Here is a 23760-nt window from a genome sequence, read left to right as displayed (position 1 = left end):
GGCAAGTGGGCTTCATTACATTTATCTATGATTGGAAAGGTTAATGTTATTAAAATGAATTGTATTCCAAAATTCAACTACCTGCTACAATCTCTCCCTGTAGATGTCCCCCTCTCTTACTTTAAGCAATTTGATAGCATAGCAAAGTACTTCATCTGGAATGGTAAGCATCCCAGATTACATTTCAATAAATTACATAGGCCAATTGACAGGTGGGTTAGGCCTACCCAAGATTTTGTTTTATTATTATGCATTCGGTCTCAGACATTTGGCTCATTGGTCGCTTCCGCCTGAGAGAGCCCCTCCCTGGTTTGGTATTGAACAGGAAGTTCTTACCCCTACTTTGCCACTGCAAAGCCTTTCTGTTAAACTAATCTGAGAAGTTAAGTCACACCCCGTTATTTCACATTTGCACGAGGTATGGACAAAAGTGTCCAGAGTGTTTAATTCGAACATTTATTTAAATGTTGCCTCGAGCATAAGGGTAAACCCAAAATTACATATGAATAAGTCCCCTTTCTGCTGGTCAGAGTGGATTGTGAGGGAGGTTAATATGCTCGGTGACCTATATGAGAGTGGAGTGTTGAGATTGTTTGAAAATTTGGTCCAACATTTCAGGATTCCCAGATCTCAGTTCTTTATGTATTTACAGCTGTGCCACCTGCTCTGTACTATTTTTGGGAGTAGCATACACCTCCCTAAAGGGGCAGATACTCTAGAAGTGGTGATTACTGCTTTTGGAAAGGGTCATGAGGCATCAGTGTATTACTCCCTGTTAATTCAGAGTCTGGTGGACGGAGTTTCAACTTCTCTCAAGAGATTATGGGAGAGAGATTTAAATTTGGTACTGGAAGAGGGAGTGTGGACTAGGATCCTAAAAAATGTCAAGTCTGCATCTAGAGATTCAAGGGTGCGTCTGATGCAATTTAAGATTTTGCATCGATTATATTGGACACCCACTAGATTGTATAGACTTGGTCTTAAAGACACATCCACCTGCTGGCGATGCAATTCAGAAGACAGGGACACAACCCATGTTTTTTGTGGATGTTTTAAGATACAAGAATTTTGATTGAGGGTACAGAGATTTATGTGTGATGTATTAGGCACTCAATTTTCATTTTGCCCCAGACCATGCATCTTAGGTGATGGAGCGGCTATTAATTTTGGGGATAGCCATTTAAAAAGTTGGGTCCTAGCCGGGGTAATGGTTGGGAGCCAAATTATTCTTAGGGGGTGTAAGACGGTTGGGGCACCCTCGTTTCAGGAGTGGTGCGGGGAGATGGGCAGGGTGGGAGCATTGGAGGAGGCGATTTTTAGTAGATTGGGAAAATGGGATTTATTTAATAGGAAGTGGGGTGGATACTTGTATTTTTTGGAGGGTTCTCGGGGAGGGGCAGTGGAGAGAGATTTTTAATTTTTTGTTTGATGTGTATGTGCATTCTTGTTTTTTGAAAGTATATTTTTTTAGGTTTTTTTTTTATGTTGTATTGTAAGTGACCACTTTAGTGCGTGTTTGTGTCGGGTGGGGGGGATTGTTCAGGGGGAGGGGTTTAATTTATTTAACTTATTCCGTATTTTATGTTGTTTCTTTTGTCTTGAAGATGGAATCAATAAAAAATGTTAATAAAAAAAAATATATATATATATATATATATATATATATATATTTCACACTACCATACTACCTCACTACCAGTAAACAAACATAGAGATTTCCATATATTTAGTTAAATATTTGCCATTTTGTCTAATTTTCAGCTGTACATGTTAAATTTGCTATTTATTTCTATTTTTTCTAACTTTTCCTATTCATTGGGTGAAAACACATCTTCTACAGTGAAGAATTTCAATGTATAGTTTAATCCATTTCTCTGAGTGCATAAAAATAAAGAACTTGAATTTGACATTCATGGATCGCACTCAGTTTGAAGATTGAGTTCAATAGTTGCCTGGAGGCTTGAATATAATTTTGCATAAAATAAACCCAAACAAGCATTTTATTACTCACAACTGAACTAAAATACCTCAAAATTCTCTCACATTTCACCACTCCAAGTGAATACTCCAAAATATTCTCTTGACCACTATTAGACCTATGTGTTTTTGATGCATTATTGCTCAGGTGTGTAACAGCTTGTTGTCCTGGCTGGAGATGCTGTAACCCTGCTCACAGGTGCAGTGGGTGGAGCCCAGGGATTCAATGAAGCGGGACGGTCACACGTACGTGGAAATGGAGGCAGGAGAATGAGAGGAAGATGAGGATGCTGATGTAGTAGCAGAGGCATCATTGTTTACATCAGTGTCTTCAACTGAGAGGGTGGAAAATGGTTTATGCTTGTTAAATGACCTTTTCTGATGAATAGAAGGCCAAATATTAATTCATGAGTTCGCTGGTTCATATAGTCCTGGAGCGCATTAAGGTAAACGTATTTGGCGTGCTGTCCACAGCAGAGGGGCTTGAGCAGTCTTCTGTTTTATACACTAATTGAATTTTCACAGTCCATTACTGTACATTTGTTTATTACTGTTCATTTTCTTGACATTATTATTAATTTTGTTTTAAAATTTTGTTTAAAAACAATAGTAAAAAAAAAAAAAAAATAGTTAAGTTTTGATGTTTGAAATAAATGATTAGTAACAGAATGATTATTCTATGCCTTTTGTTTGTAACACCAGGTCAGGTTTGACCGTAGGCATAATGTGACATTTTTACAAAAACATCAACAAACTTTAAAAACACAAATGCTAAACTTTGACAAATAATGGTTTGATAATGTCTAAATATATATCCAAATGCATAACTTGTGATAAAAGTTAGAATAACTACACAATAGGTGGCTTCAAAGAACACTGCCACTATCTACTGGCTATTATTGTCATAAGATTTTCAAGTCTTTTTTTCACCAGATGGCTGCAATCAGCCCCCAGCTTTTCCCGAGTCTGCTTGACATAACAGGCCACAAGCTGGAAATCGAGCGAGCTCACAGAGTCCCTCATATTTCCTTCATGTTTCAACTTATAGAAGTGTTGGCATTTACTGTTTTTAAGTTCCATAAATTATCTTATTTGCTTATGCAAATGAATGGTGAAATCGAGAAATGTTTATGTAAATAAGATCTAAAAAACATAAAATCCCCAAATAAGTGCAGAATTTTATTGTTTTTACTTCAGGGAAGAAGAAATGTTATCATTTCTTTAAAATAAAAAGTTACACTTGTACTGTTACCTGTCAAAAATGGCCGCAAACATTAATGTAATCAGCTCTTTAACAGAACAGGTACCACCGGTCTTTGACTTGAAAATAGCAAATCATGATGTACGGCTGTGGTGTAAACTAAAGGCAATTATCCATTATAAATCACAAGCCCCAACTTCCTGTTTCAAAAAGTAAACACTGGAAAGAATATTGTGTTTAAGTCATTTCATGGGATCTTTAAGCTGTTGTGAATTATTCTGACATAGATGGATGATGTATTTTAAGTGGTTTGAGAGAATCGAATACATACGCTTGCAGAACATTTGTGTTCCACTCCAGATCTGTGAGTCCAGACAGACTCTGGATTCTGAGCCAATCAGCTTAAACCCAGGGCTACACAGGAAGTGGACCACATGGCCCACCTTAAATACACGCCCCAGGATCCGCCCATTAGCCAACAGCTCCAGAGGAGGGCAGTCTGATATTGTAATGTTAACAGGGGCAACAGTGGTAGATGTCAAACGACTGAAATATATCAAGAAAAAGAAAGGCTGGATAACCTTTCTATAATGGTGCAGTTTGAGGAAGAAAAGCTACCAGAAAGAGTATTTCTTGGGTTCATAAGCTATGCTGTTAGACCATATGTTTCCCCTCCACTTAGATGCTATAAGTGTCAAAAGTACGAACATGTGGCAGCTATTTGTAAGGGGAAGCAGCATTGTGCAAGGTGCAGTGGAGAACATGAATATGGAAAATGTGGACAGGATGTGAAACATAAATGTTGTAATTGCAGAGGTGAACACAGCTCTGGCTATGATGGATGTCATGTAAGGAAAGAAGTGGTGAAAATTCAAAACATCAAGTTTTCGGAAGGGTTGACATATGCAGAAGCAAAAAAGAACAAAAAGAACATAGGCCTACGCAAGATGTTATAACTAGAACAAAAGAAAGTCACAGTTGTAGCAAAGTGAATGCAAATACGATGCTAGTACACAAAGTGTCATTCATTGCCTTTATGGCTGAGGTAATACATTTCTCTGCACAAACAGAAAGCAGAACAGAAAAGATTAAAATCATAATTAGGGCAGCAGAAAAGCATCTGGAGGTAGAAGAAGTGACTGTGGAACAAATATACGAGAAAATCAAGATGCAGAATACAAACTCTCAAACAGCATGTGGTGGATTGTAATGTTTTTTTTTACAATATTACAGTGGAATGCAAGTTGACAATTTTTAAAGTAAACCGCAAATTATATGTATACAGAAAACATGGCTTAAAACGAATTTAAACTTTGTGATACAGGGATATACAGCAGTACGAAGAGATAGGGGTGTTGGTAATGGTGGTGGAGTTGCTACATTTGTACAACAAGGAATAGGGTTTTGAACAGTGCAGATAAATAATGAGTATGAATCACTGGTGGTTGAAGTATGGAATTAATCACAGAGTATAAGAGTAATACATTTTTATAATCCATGAGAAAGATTAAGTAGAGAAACTTTAGAGAAAGTTGGGGGAATAGGAGATCATAAAACAATATGGTGTGGGGATTTTAATGCTCACAGTACAGTATGGGGAAGCACATATACTGATCAGAATGGAAATGCGGTAGAAGAAATGTTAGAATGGAAAGAATTAATATGCTTAAATGATGGAAGGCATACAAGGGTGGATGTTGCACAGGGACATAATTCAGCAATTGATTTGACACTTGCATCTCAAAGTTTGGCAAGGAATTGTGTATGGAATGTTATGGAAGAGAGTACAGTAGGGAGCGACCATTTTCCCATAAGCTGTAAAATTGGAATAGATCTAGAACAAGTTGAAATAGAAGAAAATCCTAGATGGAAATTTAAATCTGATGATTGGGAAATGTTCCAAGAAATAAGTGAGTCAAGAATGTTAGCAATAGACATTTCAGTAGAAGATGTTGATGAATTGAGTAAGTGCATAAGTGATGTTATTTACAAAACAGCAACTGAAGTAACTGGGAGAAGTAGAGGGAAAAGGAGAAAGAAGGCTGTACCGTGGTGGACAGAGGAGTGCAATGAAGTTATCATAAAAAGGAATAGAGCACTTAAGAAAGTGAGGAAATCATTTTCATTTGATGATTTTATTGATTATAAAAGAGCACAAGCAATTGTTAGGAAAACAATTCGGATGGCAAAAAAGAATCATTGGAGGAATTTTTGTGATGAAATTGGAAAAGAGACAGACATTAATGAGATGTGGGGAATGATAAGAAAGATGGGAGGGATCCAACCCAGTAGAGAGATACCTGTTCTAATTAGTGAAGGAAAACAAGTTATATCAAATTCTGAAAAAGCAGAAGTGTTGGCTGAAAATGTTGTCAAGGTCCACAGTAACAGGAATATATCAGAAGAAATGAGGTTATCTAGAGAAAGAAAATGAGAGAAAATCAAAACAATTTTTAGAGCAAAAAGGTGTAGATGAAAGCATAGTGGATGAAGCTTTTACCATGTATGAATTAAATCAAGCACTTATAGGGGTGAGAAAAACTTCTGGCAAAGATGAAATATGCAATGGAATGATTAGACATCTATCAGATAACTCAAAGAATATTTTATTACATCTTTTTAATAGAGTGTGGAAGTTAGGAAAGCTTCCCTCCTCTTGGAAACATGGCATAATTATTCCAATTGTAAAGCCAGGGAAAGATCATTCACAAGTGACAAGTTATAGACCAATTGCGTTAACGTCTAACCTTTGTAAATTAATGGAAAGAATGGTAATGGCTAGACTGACTTATGTCCTGGAATCAAAAGGTCTTTTATGTCAACATCAGAGTGGTTTTGCACAATGGATGTAATTTTAAGTTTAGAATCTGATATAAGAAAGGCTCAGGTCAATAAAGAAGTATTAATTGGAGTGTTTTTAGATGTGGAAAAAGCATATGATATGATGTGGAAGGAAGGACTTTTAATCGAACTGGGTAATATGCATATTAATGTAAAAATGTATAATTGGATTAAGGATTTTTAATTGATAGAACCATTTAAGTGAGGGTGAATACATCATACTCAAAGATATATGCAATTGAAAATGGTACCCTCCAAGGTAGTGTTTGCAGCCCTATATTGTTCAACATTATGATAAATGATATTTTTAACAGTGTTGGGCCTGGGATTGGAAAATCGTTATATGCAGACGATGGTGCTTTATGGAAGAGGGGTAGAAATGTATCGTATGTAGAAGAAAGCATGCAGAATGCTATTAAAGAAGTAGAAATGTGGGCCAATAATTGGGGATTTCGATTATCAGTGGAAAAAACTAAAGTAATGTGTTTTTCAAAAAAGAGGGAAACCCCATCCATCAAATTAAAGTTATATGATCAAGAACTGAAACAAGAGTCTGTAATCAGATTTGTAGGTATTTGGATGGATTCAAAAATAACATTTGCAACACACATCCAAAAGATAATAGATAAAAGTAAGAGAGGAATTAATGTTTTGAGGTGTTTGGCAGGTATAGATTAGGGTGCTGACCGGCAGTCTCTGAAAAGAATATACTGTGCACTCATAAGGTCTACAGTAGATTGTGGGAGTATGATTTATGGAACAGCCTCAGCATCTCTGCTTGATAAAGTAAATATAATACAAAATCAAGCATTAAAAATATGCTGTGCAGCATTTAAAACATCACCTGTGTCAGCTCTACAGGTTGAAATGGGTGAGATGCCGTTGGAGTTTCGTAGGTTAAAATTGAAATTGATATATTGGGCAACTGTGAAAGGGCATTCAGAAGTACATCCAGTTAAAAAAGTATTAGAAAATTGCTGGGAACATGAATATATAAATCTGAATAGCTTTGGATGGAAAGCAAATAAAGAGGCTCAGTAAATTGGAATAAGTAACTGTGCTGTTTGCCCTACTGTAGTATTGCCAGCAACACCCCCATGGCTATTCCCAATGCCTGTAGTTGACTTTCAACTTCTTTCAAACAGAGAAGAAACTAAAGAAACAATAGTACATAAATATTTGGATCAGAAATATGTATCAGTAATTCAGATATATACAGGTGCATCTCAATAAATTAGAATGTCGTGGAAAAGTTCATTTATTTAAGTAATTCAACTCAAATTGTGAAACTCGTGTATTAAATAAATTCAATGCACACAGACTGAAGTAGTTTAAGTCTTTGGTTCTTTTAATTGTGATGATTTTGGCTCACATTTAACAAAAACCCACCAATTCACTATCTCAAAAAATTAGAATAGATCATAAGACCAATAAAAAAAACATTTTTAGTGAATTGTTGGCCTTCTGGAAAGTATGTTCATTTACTGTATATGTACTCAATACTTGGTAGGGGCTCCTTTTGCTTTAATTACTGCCTCAATTTGGCGTGGCATGGAGGTGATCAGTTTGTGGCACTGCTGAGGTGGTATGGAAGCCCAGGTTTCTTTGAAAGTGGCCTTCAGCTCAACTGCATTTTTTGGTCTCTTGTTTCTCATTTTCCTCTTGACAATACCCCATAGATTCTCTATGGAGTTCAGGTCTGGTGAGTTTGCTGGCCAGTCAAGCACACCAACACCATGGTCATTTAACCAACTTTTGGTGCTTTTGGCAGTGTGGGCAGGTGCCAAATCCTGCTGGAAAATGAAATCAGCATCTTTAAAAAGCTGGTCAGCAGAAGGAAGCATGAAGTGCTCCAAAATTTCTTGCTAAACGGGTGCAGTGACTTTGGTTTTCAAAAAACACAATGGACCAACACCAGCAGATGACATTGCACCCCAAATCATCACAGACTGTGGAAACTTAACACTGGACTTCAAGCAACTTGGGCTATGAGCTTCTCCACCCTTCCTCCAGACTCTAGGACCTTGGTTTCCAAATGAAATACAAAACTTGCTCTCATCTGAAAAGAGGACTTTGGACCACTGGGCAACAGTCCAGTTCTTCTTCTCCTTAGCCCAGGTAAGACGCCTCTGACGTTGTCTGTGGTTCAGGAGTGGCTTAACAAGAGGAATAAGACAACTGTAGCCAAATTCCTTGACACGTCTGTGTGTGGTGGCTCTTGATGCCTTGACCCCAGCCTCAGTCCATTCCTTGTGAAGTTCTCCCAAATTCTTGAATCGATTTTGCTTGACAATCCTCATAAGGCTGCGGTTCTCTCGGTTGGTTGTGCATCTTTTTCTTCCACACTTTTTCCTTCCACTCAACTTTCTGTTAACATGCTTGGATACAGCACTCTGTGAACAGCCAGCTTCTTTGGCAATGAATGTTTGTGGCTTACCCTCCTTGTGAAGGGTGTCAATGATTGTCTTCTGGACAACTGTCAGATCAGCAGTCTTCCCCATGATTGTGTAGCCTAGTGAACCAAACTGAGAGACCATTTTGAAGGCTCAGGAAACCTTTGCAGGTGTTTTGAGTTGATTAGCTGATTGGCATGTCACCATATTCTAATTTTTTGAGATAGTGAATTGGTGGGTTTTGTTAAATGTGAGCCAAAATCATCACAATTAAAAGAACCAAAGACTTAAACTACTTCAGTCTGTGTGCATTGAATTTATTTAATACACGAGTTTCACAATTTGAGTTGAATTACTGAAATAAATGAACTTTTCCATGACATTCTAATTTATTGAGATGCACCTGTACAGATGGATCTAAAGATCCTGAAACAGGACATTCAGCATCAGCAGTTTAGGAACAAAATAGCAAAAAGAACATCTAATCATATATCAGTCTATACAATAGAAATGCTTGCAATATTACTGGATCTTCAGTGGGTGGAAGAGATCAAAATACCTGAAGTGTTTGGGCTCTTTTGCAGCATTATTAAATCTAAAGAGTGGAAAATCATCAACAAGGCAAGACATTTTATCAGATATTTTACAAAGTTTGTTCAGAATACATCAAACAAGAACAGTTATCTCATTTGTATGGGTACCCGCTCATATAGGGGTAGAAGGAAATGAAGTGGTGGATCAAATAGCAATACAAGCATTAAACACTCAGACATAGAGTTGAATGTTCCAATGAGTAAACTGGAAATAAAAGGGCTAATTAAAGGAGCTGTAAAGGATATGTGGCAAAGAAAATGGGACAGTGAGAATAAAGGACGACATCTATATAATATTCAGAGAATAGTTGGGAGCGAGAGGAGAAGTTTTGGGAATAGAAGGGAAGACAGTATAATATCACGTCTCAGATTTGGTCATTCTGCCCTTAACCAGTCACTACATATGATTGGAAAACATGTATCTGGATGTTGTGTCAGATGTGATCTTCCTGAAACAGTTGAGCATGTTTTAATAAAGTGTAAAGGTTATGACAATGAAAGACTACAACTTACAGAAGCACTTAGAGATATAGGAGTTAATCAGCTTTCACTGCAGAATTTGTTAAACAAAGATACAACTGTAAGAGTGTTCAGCTTTTTATTTAAATATCTCAAAGACACAGAGTTAATGGTCCATTTGAAAAGTACCATTTCAATGCTATGTGTGAACAAAGCCGTAATATTAAAGGTCTGAGCATGTACAAGTCAGGAAGCGTTGATGTAACAAGCCTGCTTTGGGCCAGTCACAAAGTTATGACGGAGATGACACAATTAATCAGGAGTAAAAAAAAAAAATTAGTCAAATTGGACAGAGCGGATGAAGAAATTTGTCGTCAGCTTTAAGGAACAGTAATTTATTCTGTTACTTATGATAAAATAACTAGCATTCTTCGGGAACCAGGTTGACACTGGAGCACAAGCCTTTTGGTGCTGATTTGTGAATGGTAGCAAAATGGATAAACGACGGAAAGCTGTTGCAAGGTTTGACATGTTGAGCATTCTGAGATGTTATTCTGCTCTCTGCAATTGTACAGAGAGCGGTTATCTGAGTTACTGTAGACTTTGTCAGCTTGAACCAGTCTGGCTATTCTCATGACCTCATTCATCAGTAAGATTTTTCCGTCCGCAGAACTGCCGCTCAATGGATGTTATTTGTTTTTGGCACCATTCTGAGTAAATTCTAGAGACTGTTGTGTGTGAAAATCCCAGGAGATCAGCAGTTACAGAAATACTCAAACCAGCCCGTCTGGCACCAGCAATCATGCCATGGTCCAAATCACTGAGATCACTTTTTTCCCCATTCTGATGGTTGATATGAACATTAACTGAAGTGCCTGACCCATATCTGAATTATTTCATACACTGCACTGCTGCCACATGATTGGCTGATTAGATTATCGCATGAATAAGTAGATGTACAGGTGTTCCTAATAAAGTGCTCGGTGAGTGTATAAAACAATCCTACTCATTCAATTTATGTTGTACAAATTTGTAATGTGCATTAAGTAATTATTTCCTCATTAAATGACTTTTACTCCTAAAGAAATTAATAGTATATTTGAAACAAACTGTATACATAAAATCATGAGCACTCACATGAGATGAAGACTGCACTCAAATCAGTAACCTCATAAAAGCTGTTTTATTCTACATGGAGAGGGTCCCCTCATGGGGGCTGCCATGTTAAGGTCACATGACCAGCCGAATACTACCTGCTTAATCTCAGTAACCGCCCTGTTATTGGACACTTTCACTCATGGATTAAAATAATCATGGCTGACTGTGAATGGTGAATTTCTACAATGGCATCCGTAACTGAAAACTATTGCGTTTGAATCATGCTGCATCCAGGCCTCTAGTTGTCAGTGTAAGTCCAAGACAACATAAAATAAATTGCTGAGTGCACCTAATTACAACTTTCTGGATTAATATCCTGATAAATCGCTTTAGATTAAAGTGTCTACTACACAACCAGTCAAAAGTTTAGACACTCTTGACTGCGTTTATATTTCTCATGTTCTTAATTTTTTTTTGAAAGCTTATTCATAAATTATTGAAATAAGTTTTGTTAACAACTGTAAATGGTGCCTAAAACTAACAATAATTTAAAAAAATTTAAAAAAAATTTGACTGATGAGATGGATAGTTTTGATTTAACATTCTTTCTATTTGCCATACTGCTATTATTATTTTAGCTAATTGACTTTTGACTGGTGATGTAAATGTAAGGCCAATCATTAGGGCTGACCAATCTATATAAATGATAATTCATATAAAATATTTGCGAGACCTCAAAAGTTCTATTCTTATATGTTTTACATAATAGTTTATGTACTTTTTTTCAAATATGCCTGCTTTGCTTTAAATAACTTATTTTATTATCCTTCAAATTTGGGAAAATCTCTGGTTTGTATAAATTATAGTTTTCCAAATCTTATTTAAATTGCAGTCAGTTGTTGTTTGGAATTGCCCTCTCCATATCCTGCACAGTCTTGGACTGGGCTTTAAGTCTGTGTTTTAGAAGCAGAGTCATATAAGAGCCTGGTGTTAAAACCAAAGATAAACACCACAGCGGTTTCACAGAGTCAAACTGAGCAGGAAGATGTTTTGCAAGTGTGAAGCGTATTTATGAGAGAGAGAGAGAGAGAGAGAGAGATTAACAGGGCATGAATCTGAATTTTGTGTTTTTATTAGTCTCCTAAATGTGTTAATTGTGTGTTGATGTGTACATGTGCACCTTCACATTCCCAAGTGAACATATTTTCTGAAGAAAATCATCAATCATTTATGACAGCTTTACGCAAATACAAATATTTTGAATATTAGGAAGTCATTTTCTCTTTGTTTCTAGATTCTTTATATTAATAAAATCACTTACTTGCCCCTGAGATGTGAAGAGTTGGCTTGTAAAAATGATCATGAAAAAAACTGCCACCTTATTCATCCTTATTTAAACAATCAAATCCTCTGAGCACGAAAAACATATAGTCTAACAAAATCTCGTCTGACAGCAGCTAAACAGGACAATGCGTATTTCTGAGGCACTTTTTACTGCATCGGACGGGAAAGTTGGTTTTTCTGAGGGAAGACACTTATTACTTCAAAAATAAACGACTTCTATAAAAATTTACTGAAATATCATGTGTGTATGGAATAAAAAAAATTGAATTGAAATCAGACTAATTTCTGATTTGTTTATACATTTCTCTCAGTTGCATGAATTATTATAATTTGCTTTCTCATGTCACTCGCTTTAAATATGCAACTTAGCTGGCTAACGAATTCATAAACGTGACCAGCTGGATATAAACTAATGCAAATAGATGGTAATAGATGGTAACAATAGTGACATTTGAACATTTGGGTAGGACTTGCGTGTATTTTTGTCACATTGTTCTAACCGCTTGAGGTTAGCTTTAATGTTAGCGTCCAATCAGCCTTGTCGGCAAAAATACTGTTGTTCTCTACTAATGCAGCATCTAGTCAACAAATTAATTACTTTATAATGATATGACAGCGTGTACTGTAGTGTACTGTATACATACCTTTTCGTTGTTGATGTTTTAAATCCGCATCTGAAGTGTTCCGCTCCATGCAGAGTGTAGTCTCACGTCAAAACAAACACCACAAAGCATTATTGAAGTGACAGTTTTTATTTCGCCTCTAGAGGCCACTCTCGTACTGTATAACGACAGCGGACCCTTCCCAGCCGCTCCAGCACCGGACGCAATGGGGAAAAACTATCGGTGTGGATTTTTGCAGATAACCAATAGTTCCAGAAATCTGTTATCGGTACCGATTAATCTGCAAAACCGATATATCGGTCGACCTCTAGTCTGTTTGGTTACTGACTTGCCATCTAACTATGCTAGCTATCCTAGCTAGCTACCTCTGTATCTGTTTCTTCCTCACCTGGTAGTGGATTGTTCTCTCTTAAAATATAAAAAAATGCTCATGATCTGAAAATAACGGGTACAAATTACATTGATGAGCCAACTTGCTCCTCAGATGCTGAAAATAGTTACGTTGTCAGAGCCGCTGGTAATAACGTTAACGTTAGATATTTAGCTAACGTTAGCTAGATAAATATAACGTTACATACGTTATAAATTGTTTTTCACAACAAGCAGCCAAATATGTCAGTCGACATAAGCGAGGAGACTGACAGCTAACGTTACTTAACGTTAATGTTACCTAACATAACTAACGTTAGATTAACGTTAATTATCTATGATAACTTCTGCAGTAACGTTATCTGTTTGCTGTCGTACATTGATAATGATAAAATTGTATTTGGACTAGTGGATAACTGCAGTGGATACTGTAATGTTAGTTAACGTTACTTACCTTTAAATTATGTTGTGTCCTCAAAATGCTGTGGTGTCATGGATGCAGCATGGGGTGGGGTGTTTTGCTGACTGACTGGGCGTGAGAGATGCTTTTGCTGAAGCAACGGCGCAAAAATCAACGTTAGATATCTTTTATGTTATTATGAGAAGTGTAAAAATATTTTCGGTTCATTATGATGACAAATTGGATGGGCCACCACAGTGTAGATAAGGAAAATGGGAAACACTGTATGGTAATGAAAAATAATGAAAATGTGATCGAAAGTTCTTATAAGTTTGTCACAAAACCTCCCTGCAACTTTATGGGTACGTTAATTTGTGTTGTTTTTTTTTTTTCAAACAGAACCTATAATGTTTATGCAGATCTTATGAAGATTATATTGTAATTAAATCATTAACCATTTTACATATATCTTCCAAATAGCTTTAAATTACATTTAAATTACATTTCAAGGTATGTGCCAACTTGTGTAAGTACTGTTTGCTAGTTAATATCAACTGTGAGCTCAAATGTATTTTAGGCTAGTAATTTTGTTGCAGTTCTGTGGCCAATAGTTCTTCTTTTCTTTTATTGTTGCTCCATTGTTTTCTCTGTTCTCTGTCAAAATAAATGAAGTTACTTTTGAGTCTGTATTCGTCATTCACATGCACTGCTGTTTAAATAGCCTTTAAATTAGTGTCAGGCAAATGAGGACAACATTAGCTATATTTCCATCGAAGTTGTGAATTTAATTTATGCGAAAACCAGAATATCGCAAATACAATGTGCGAATAAAGCTGTTTCCATCCCATGTGTTCAAAGAACAAAATTGTCACTTCCGGATAAATTGTAACCACTGTGACTCTTTTATTAATAAAATATTCGCGTTTTAGAACATACAGACAAAACACTGTAGAACATTTGTCTCAGTGCTAAAACAGCATTCTAGGAACACTTTTGACAAATGTGATGACGTGAAATAACTGATGAATTGTTTTTGAGCTGACTCTGATAAAATAAATAAAATAAAATAAAAATAGTTTAAAATAACTGAATTGTTTAAATTAATCTGACTTCCCAAAATACTCCCAGGTCCTTCTCAAGTAGGCCTGGCATTGGGAAATCTGATTCATTTTAGCAAATCGGTTTATGAAGATGTTTTTTTTACATTTTTGTTATGAACAGATTCAACAAACTGATTCACTGATTTGTTTGAGTTATCACTGAAAAGTGTTCCCAGTCCTTGTGCGGCATAATTTCCTGTTCGGCCCTACATAATATATTCTTTAATATTCTATATATTTTTCAGGGCAGTATATTTATCTGTATGACCAGCAGTAATTATCTGACTTGAACACAAGTGCTTGTAAACACTGTTCACAATACAAAAACAGACCCATCTACTAATTTGAATTATATTTTATTGTATCTTTTGTATTGTATTTTATTGGCTTTCTACTTTATTTTCACACAGAATCGGTTAGATTTCTTAGCATAAGGGAACAATTTTCTGATAATGTCACAAAACAATTTGTGTTTTTATTTTTGAACAGTTGTTAGTTGAAACCACTCTCTAATTTCAAATGAGAGGGCTGGCAACCCATTCAATACTGTCTCATGATAGATGCTTAGATTCAGTTATTGCTATCAGATCAGTGAAATGTTTTATATTTTATATAGAAATCCAGCCGTTTAATCGTCAAACTCAAGACTAAAAGCCACGTATCTTACAAATCACTGCTGTCACAGTCGACGGCTTTTTAAATCCCAAACCCTTGATAGTTTTACATCATCAGCATTTTTAGCAGTGCGATTTCACCCAGTGTTCCTCATTTTGTCAGTGTCTCTCCATTCACCCAGTTCTGAATGGCTGGAGCATGAAGCTAAAGTTAGTTTTTCATCTGTCATATTCTTGCATTAGTGCAGCTCAGGGCAGAAACTCATGGGAATTAATTTAAACAAGAATAGGAGCCAGTCAGCTGTGTCATGTTAAAACGGAAATGGACAGTTTTATATTAAGTTATCGTTTCATTGATTTCCTTAATAAGGGTGCCATGAGGAAGGGTAGCAAATGCTAATGAAAGAATAGTGGCTGGCTGAATGGTGACATTGTGAACAGTGATGTATGGGGCCTCAACAGAATTTATCTTTACGATTATCATTTTCTGTGCTTTTGTTTCTCAAATCCTGTTCTGTAGGGAATGAAGCAGTCCAGCATTACATTTGTAACCCCCTTTGAATTTGATGTGTTCCACATATGGTACAACCCCAAGTGTAGCCATTAACTCCATAGTAAGATCTCTCTCTCTCTCTCTTTCTCTCTCTCTCTCTCTCTCTCTCTCTCTCTCTCTCTCTCTCTGAGGTTAGAAAAGCAGGCATTCTGAGGAAGAGCGGCTGAACAGACTAGGATGCTGGGAATGTAAGACTGTAATGACTCTATTGAGAAGTAAGCATCGCAACGTTCAATGTAAGTGCAAGTCTTTTTCTCATTTTATCAATCCATTTATTAGTATTGTGGAATAATATATTCATTTTGCTGTCACTCAGCATAAAACACTTAACACGGAAACACTTAACATGAATGTTCCCTTTGTTAAGGGTTTATAAAGGGGTTTATTACAGACTAATAAATCATTTACAAATGCAATACAAATCATTGATGCGCAGTTATAGCAACATGCGTTAAAAAGGCAACTTTGATCCAATACTTGCCTAGTAGTGAGCACTTTAACTTGCATGTTACAATGCCTAAATGCCTAATAAACACTATACATACAATACTAACATTAATCAAAAACATAAAATGCCCTAATTCAGGTTTTAGGTCACAATATAGCAGAAATATACTATTATAGAGAGATTGAAAGGAGAGATTTTGTAATTTTGCAGCTTTGTGTTTATATTCATTCTTGTAATATCTTGACTCACTTACCTTGTCATACTGATGACAAAAGAATGATTTTACCTAGTACTAGTTACCTAAAGTCCTTTGCAAAAACACTATTCAGCTCTTCATGGTCATTCACAGCATATATCATATAGTAAAGCCTGTTGACCACTAAACCATACTCAACTTATGTACAGGTTTCTAATGTTGACAACTCCTCAATACATTTTTCATATGTACATTATGGTACATTTTCATAGGCTGCTTATGTTGAATAAGTTTTATTAAGCATTTAACATGTGAGGCAAAATGACTCACTGTTTAGCTGGTATTGCATGAACATCACCCTTTTTATGCATGTTGTTATAACTGTATATCAATGATTTATAATGCATTTGATGACGGCGCGTCCAGACGCAGCGGCTCTGCGCTCTTCACTCTTTGACATTTCATACCCTTCCACACTACTGATTCCGTTGCTGAACTACATACATGAGCTATTGCACTATTTACATTTGCTGGACTTTCCTATCATGTTTGGTATTTTTATTTTATTTACTTGATTTATTTGATCTTATTTATTGTTTTATTGTTCTATAGTATTGTAAGGAGTGTCACAAACCTAATTTTGTTGTATTTGTGCAATAATAATTGTATTTATACAATGACAATAAAGATATTCCATTCTATTCTATTCTATTTTGTAAATTAATTGTTAGTAATTAATGTACCTGTTTTTAATCCCTTAAGAAAGAGAACATCAATGTAAAGTGTTACCACAGGTGCTGTCTGGCTTTGTATATGCTTTACTAAATGTGTTCATTAATATTAGACTAATATACACTACCGTTTTTTTTTTTTTCACATTTTAGAATAGTTAAGTCATCAAAACTATGGAATAATAGAAATGGAAATATGAGAATTATGTTGTGACTAAAAAAATCCAAAATAAATCAAAACTGTGTTATATTTTAGCATCTTCAAAGTAGTCACCCTTTGCCTAGAATTTGCAGACATGTACTCTTGACATTTTCTCAACCAACTTCTTGAGGTATCACACTGGGATGCTTTTTAAACAGTATTGAAGGAGTTCCCATCTATGTTGGGCACTTATTGGCTGCTTTTCTTTATTATTTGGTCCAAGTCATCAATTTCAAAAATGTTTTATTTTTATTTTTATTTTTTTATTACATTTTAGTTTTATAATGAAATAAATTAATATGGTGGCACAATTATATTTTTGTCTACAAAACTAATTTCAAACATTTAAGCATACGCCTTCAGATCAAAAGATTTTTAAGATCATGAGAAACATTTCAGTCAAGTGACCCCAAACTTTTGAACGGTAGTGTATATTTGTACTTTACAATGTATTTTACATACTATATATTCTTCTAATGTATATTTATATTCTATACAGTAAAACGTTTTTTGGTCAGGTAACCTAAAATATGACGGGTTGAATTACACAACACTTTTAAGAATATGTTCAGGTAACAAATTCTTAAAACAACTCATAACAAAATTAAAAGAAAACAAATAAGAAATATTTCCATATGTAATTCAATAATAATAATAATAATAATAATAATAATTTGTAAATAACTAAAATAAAAACATTAGTAACATGCATTTTAAGTTTATATAATTATAGTGTTGTACTGAAATGTATTTATGCTGATTTAGATTTCATGACTGTATTACAGATTTTTCAGTAACAAGTTTTTTATTTTTTATTTAGATTTTAGGGTGAAATATAACCTGGACATTTCTTAGTCCTGTGAGATTCTCTACATAAAGTTACATCAACAAAATTATTTTTAAGGGTCAGATTAGGTAGAAATAGCTCTTTAAGGTAACAACTGCACAGTTTCACTTCTATTCAAAGGGCTGCTATTAGTGCATGAGTTTCAAGAAAAATTAAGGTACTGCATCCTAACTTTAAAAATGTATAGGCTAGTGTATACCATAGATCTACATCTCTTTACTCACATGCACACACTCCAGGTGTTTTATTGCAGTAATTACTTGTTAAATGGTCTATATCACTAGGACAGTGATGTATTCTTAGTGAAAGTGCATTGAATAGGGTTCACCATATGACAGAGAGATAAATCTAAAAAAACACAGGTGATTAACCCTAACAAAGCAACAGATGTTGGGTATTAATGGTAGTTGTATACATACTGACAGTGAAATAATGAGCCTGCCTCTCTTTAAAGCTGAAGTGTTTAATTGTTTTCTATGGTAAAATGTTTTCTCCTATTCCAGATAAAGAATATTTCATCCAAAAGTGAAAATTCTGTCATTATTTACTCACTCTGATGTTGTTCCAAATCCGTATGACTTTCTTTCTTCCATGAAACACAAAAAGAAATGTATTAACAGAAACTATAAATGTCAATAGATGAAATAATTCATTTTGATTGGATTTGTGATGCCAGTAGTTTTAAGAACTGTTTGTACTTTACTAAAAACAGTTGCCTAAGGGATTTGATGAATAAAGGTAAGAAGTCATATAAGCTTCCACGTTGTACATCTTTTGATCTTTTTAGTGTTTTTAAGCATTTTTAGATTGATTTTTAGCAAGTTAGATTATTACACTATTGCTTGTAAACTTATTTTAAAATAATTTTAAGTCATCTTGAGGCCCCCTAGTGAGGAACCACTGGTCCATACCACTGGTCCATATGTATTTTCCAAGTCTTCTGAAGCCGTGCAATAGCTTTGTGGGATGAACTGACTTAAATTTAAGTTGTTACCATAAGTATTCTACGGCAGAAAGTTGGAACACTCCCCCTATCTGATTGTACCGCCAATGAAGCACAGGCAGAGTTTTCTGGAATCTGTTTGAAAGCAGTCATTATTTTTACAGTTTCACTTGGCGATGCTAGTGGCACACTATTCACACTTTAGATTTAATATATACAGTGTCCATTGCCTTTAACTTAAAGTTATCATCATCTATATATCTTACCCTAGCACAGTGATACCACAAAGTTGATTAATTTTATTCTGTTTTGTGATTTTCAAATACAGCAATCCAGTCATTTTTTTATTACACTGTAATCATAAAAGTGTGTGGCAGTATCACTCTGTCAGAAGAAATGTTGTATTATTCAGGTCGTTGTTTTCGTCATCTTCTCAGTGTGCAGTTGTTCTTTCCCATTTAGACGAAAGGATGACAGGAGTGTTGAGACCTAGCAAACAGAAACCCAACATGAAGTGTTCTCGAAACGAACTTAACAGGTAAGTCCACACACACACACACACACACACACACACACACACACACACACACGCTGGTGCGGCTTTCCTTATGAGGACTCTCCATGGACATAATGATTTTTATACAGTACGAACTATAGATTCTATCCCCTAACCCTACCCCTACCCCTAAACCTAACCCTCACAAAAAACTTTCTGCATTTTTACATTTTCAAAAAAACATAGTATGTTTTTTTTTTTAAGCGATTTGAATTATGGGGACATTAGAAATGTCCTCATAAACCACATTTATAGCATAATACCTTTGTAATTACCAGTTTGTAACCTAAAAAAAATGTCCTCGAAAACCACCCAAACCCACACACACACGCAAACACACACACACACACACACACACACTTCTCTCTCATGGCACTGAGAGTGATGCCCTGTTCCACTCATATTCAGATATATTGTTGATTTACTTGTTTAATTTCAAATCATATGTCATCATTAGTCATTTTGTCAACTTTTCCTCTCTCTTGTCCCAAGCAACAGAGTTTGGTGTGTTTTTTTATATGATTTGCTTTAAGGACTTTGGGCCACAGGCATCACTTAAAAAAAAAATGTGTTGGATTTATTTAAAGTATATTTGAAGTATATTTTTGCATAATGCTTTAAGTAATTTAAACTTATGGTCATTTTATGTCAGCACAACTAGAAAACCTACACAAATATCAGTTAATTCAACTTTATTTACTTAATGTATGTTACACGAATAAGATTTAGCAACTAATTGGAAGTTGTTTCAAATTAACATTTATATTAATGATTCTACTTAATTTACTTGGTACAAAAGAAAATAACTGAGGTCAGGCATTAACTTGATTCCCCAAAGAAGTGAATATAAAGCTGCACTACAGCTATGCATATTCACATGGGCAAGATAAAAAATTACACGGATTACAGGATGCAAGTTGACCTTGTAACGGTGGCGCACCCAAACTAAAATGTAAATAAATTCTTCAATTAAATAAAATTTAACTGAATTTAAAAAATCTGAGATTTTCAGGTGCCAGACAGGTTTAACCCTGTCAAAATATATAGTTTTATCACAGATAGCGACTAAAAACCACCGGTTACAAAAGTACAGATGAATAAACTATTAAACAGTGAAATAACAGGCTTTGGAGTAAACTGAAACCAACACTGTTGTAGACTTGTTGTAAGACAATGTGAATGTATTTTTACACTTAAGACAAGACATAAACCACAGCATGGGGATTCTCCATAAAACAAAACACTTTTTTTTTTAACAAATTTAACAAACATACGTCTGAGTATAGTGTGTGTGTGTGTGTGTGTGTGTGTGTGTGTGTGTGTGTGTGTGTGTGTGTGTGTGTGTGTGTGTGTGTGTGTAAATGCATGTATGGTACATGGAGGAGTTGGGTGGAACAAAGTTCATTGCAGGCACATCACAGGGGTGGGAGAGAGAGAGTCGATATTGAAACATCCAGAGGACAAATGGGAAATCCCAAAGGGAATGGAGAACAGATACCTAGATCATGCACTGCACACATACTCGACATTCCCGTCTTGGCCATCAGCTCTTCGAGTGGAGACTCCAATCACCTGCTCATCTTTGCGTTGCAGCGTGATCAATCAAACACCTCCCTCACCGATCAGCCTCTAACGTGCAAAGCCAATGCATCGTCCATACATTCTCACATGCTTCCACTGCCTTGTACAGTTCTCTACACCACAACTCCAAACTCATCTCGTTTCAACGAGCTCCTTGATCTTCTCCATTTTCCTCCTTTTCTCTCCGCTGATCTTAACAATCTGCCATCTTTTATCCTCTTCCGCTCTTTGGTTTCCGCATCAAGATAATTAAAGACAGGTGTTGGCAATTGTGCGAGTGCGATTCTCAGCACCGCCACACACTAATGGTGACTTTACATGCTTAAATCTCTATGAATTCTTAATAACAACTAATTAAATGCCCACATACGTTCCTTTTGACCAAACAAACATGCTTGAATTATTCAAGTCAACTTTATTTATAAAGCACATTTAAAAACAACAAAAGTTGAACGAAAGTGTTGTACAATTAGATACAAAAGTGTAATAGTGTACACAAATATATAAAAACAATCAAACAATATAAAATCAAACAGAACTAAACACTGATAACAACATGTAACCTTGACATTAAATAGTATTGAAAGACAGAGAGTAAAGAGAAGTTTTAAAAATGGCTAAAGATGGGCCGGACCTTACGTGTGAAGGGAGACTGTTCCAGAGTTTGGGGGTGACAACAGAGAAGGCTCGATCTCCCTTAGACTTGCAATGACAGTGGGGAACTGATAAAAGAAGTTGATTATAAGATCTAAGCATTCTAGGAGGTGAATATGGGTGCAGAAGGTCAGTAATATATTGAGGAGCAAGACCAGACAGGGCCTTGTACACACAGATAAGAATTTTAAAATCAATTCTAGCCTTGACAGGAAGCCAATGAAGAGCAGCCAATACAGGGGTAATGTGATCCCTTTTTTTAGTCCCAGTTAAAAATCGAGCTGCAGTATTTTGAACCATCTGTAAACGAGATAAAGCAGACTGAGGCAGACCAGCATACAGAGAGTTACAATAATCCAGCCGTGAAGTAATAAGAGCATGGATCACAGTTTGAAGGTCTTTACCAGAGAGAAAATGCTTCTGTCAATTGAGCAATAGACCTCAATTGACAGAAACTTCCCTTAGTAATGACATTAATTTGTTTGTTAAACAGTAATGATTTGTCAAAAATAACCCCCAGATTTTTGACATGCATATGTATAATTTCTTGGACTTTTTGAGTAAAAAAAAAAAAAGAAACTTCTCACAGGTTTCAGTGGACACATCAGGACAGGAAACAGAAGCAGGGTGTAACACAGAGTCAGTGGTCTTTAACAGCACTTAGGGCCGTATTGTATTCTGAGATTAATTTAGAGAGGAAATTTTATTTGGCCATTTCACAGAATTTTGATAGTTATTCAAGTGCAAGGGGCTTATGTGTATTCCCCACAACCTCAGTTACAGTTGCAATCAAAATTATTCAACCCCCCTGACCAGTAGTACATTCTGGTGATGTGAATTAAAACACATCAATTAAAACCTCAGTAAACAGTCAAAGTAAGTTTTTAATACACATTTGAGTAATTTTGAGAACAAAGAGTTCAGTTTACCCAAATTTTTAATAAAAAGTAACATTCTCTCCACAAACGTCATGTAAAAAATATTCAACCCCCAAAGTCAGTCATTTGTGGAGCATCCTTTATCCTTAATAACAGCAAATTAATGTTTCAGGTAAGTGTTCTCAGGCTTCAGACACCTCTCTATTACAATTTTTACACATTTCTCATGAGCAAAAGCTTCCAGCTCATTGACATTCTTTGGTTTCTGTGCTGCCACTGCTTCCTTGAAATCCCAAGAAAGGTTTGCAATGGGATTTTAATGATGGACTGGAAGGGCCATTTAAGGACATTCCACAACCTATCCCTGAACCAGATTTTGGACAACTTGGATGTATCCTTGGTGTTCTTGTCTTGCTGGAAAGTCCAGTGATCACTGAGCTTCAATTTATACACTGAAGGCATCACATTTTTCATGCCAAAATGGCCTTAGACCTGAAAGAATCCATGGTGTCAGTCACATAGTCAGGATAGCCATTTCCTGCAGCCGCAAAAAAAAAAAAAAAAAAACATAACAGGACTGACCCACCTCCATGCTCGACTGTGGGTATGGTGTCGTTCTTGTCATCACCTTGTCATCTTACTCCAGACGTGCTGCTGACCCATGGGTCTAAAACTAATATTCAGTTTAGTGTCATACATCTATAAAACATTCTTCCAGGACTCCACAGGTCTTTCATACTTCTATCCGATTACTTCTTGAATATTCAAGTCAACATTTCCCTTGGTGAAGTTTTGCTTTCTTCCACACGTGTAACGATGCTGGAACTGGCAATGATGGCAATGACAAGGATGACGTGAAGATGAAGAACCCAAGTGCAGTTTATTTACAAAGTGAATGCCCTAACTATACACGTGAACTAAACATAAACAAAACATGAACATGGACTGGACTAGACTAGACTTGACTATGGCTTACCAAACACATACCATCACATTCAATACTTGACCACTAGACAATGAAAACATGAGGGCTTAAATACAAGACATGGGAGAACATAAACCAATGAACAAACAGAACTGATAACAAGATAATTAAACAATAAACCAATGAAAACATGACACATGAACATGGAGGGAAAACAAGACATCACATGACTAG

At 35.7% G+C, this 23760-nt stretch overlaps 1 protein-coding gene across 1 annotated transcript in view; it reads left to right on the top strand.

The window, feature by feature from the left end:
* Positions 1 to 23760, top strand: part of LOC127437472 (uncharacterized) — a 75755-nt gene that overhangs the window by 13698 nt on the left and 38297 nt on the right. Inside the window, exons 2-3 of the mRNA XM_051692413.1 lie at positions 15702 to 15801; positions 19395 to 19470. Of these exons, the coding sequence (XP_051548373.1) occupies positions 15702 to 15801; positions 19395 to 19470 (176 nt within the window). The remainder of the gene's footprint in view (positions 1 to 15701; positions 15802 to 19394; positions 19471 to 23760) is intronic.

The sequence above is a fragment of the Myxocyprinus asiaticus genome, chromosome 48 (assembly GCF_019703515.2).
Source record: "Myxocyprinus asiaticus isolate MX2 ecotype Aquarium Trade chromosome 48, UBuf_Myxa_2, whole genome shotgun sequence".
NCBI lineage: Eukaryota > Metazoa > Chordata > Actinopteri > Cypriniformes > Catostomidae > Myxocyprinus > Myxocyprinus asiaticus.
This window is presented reverse-complemented; position numbering and strand designations above follow the sequence as displayed.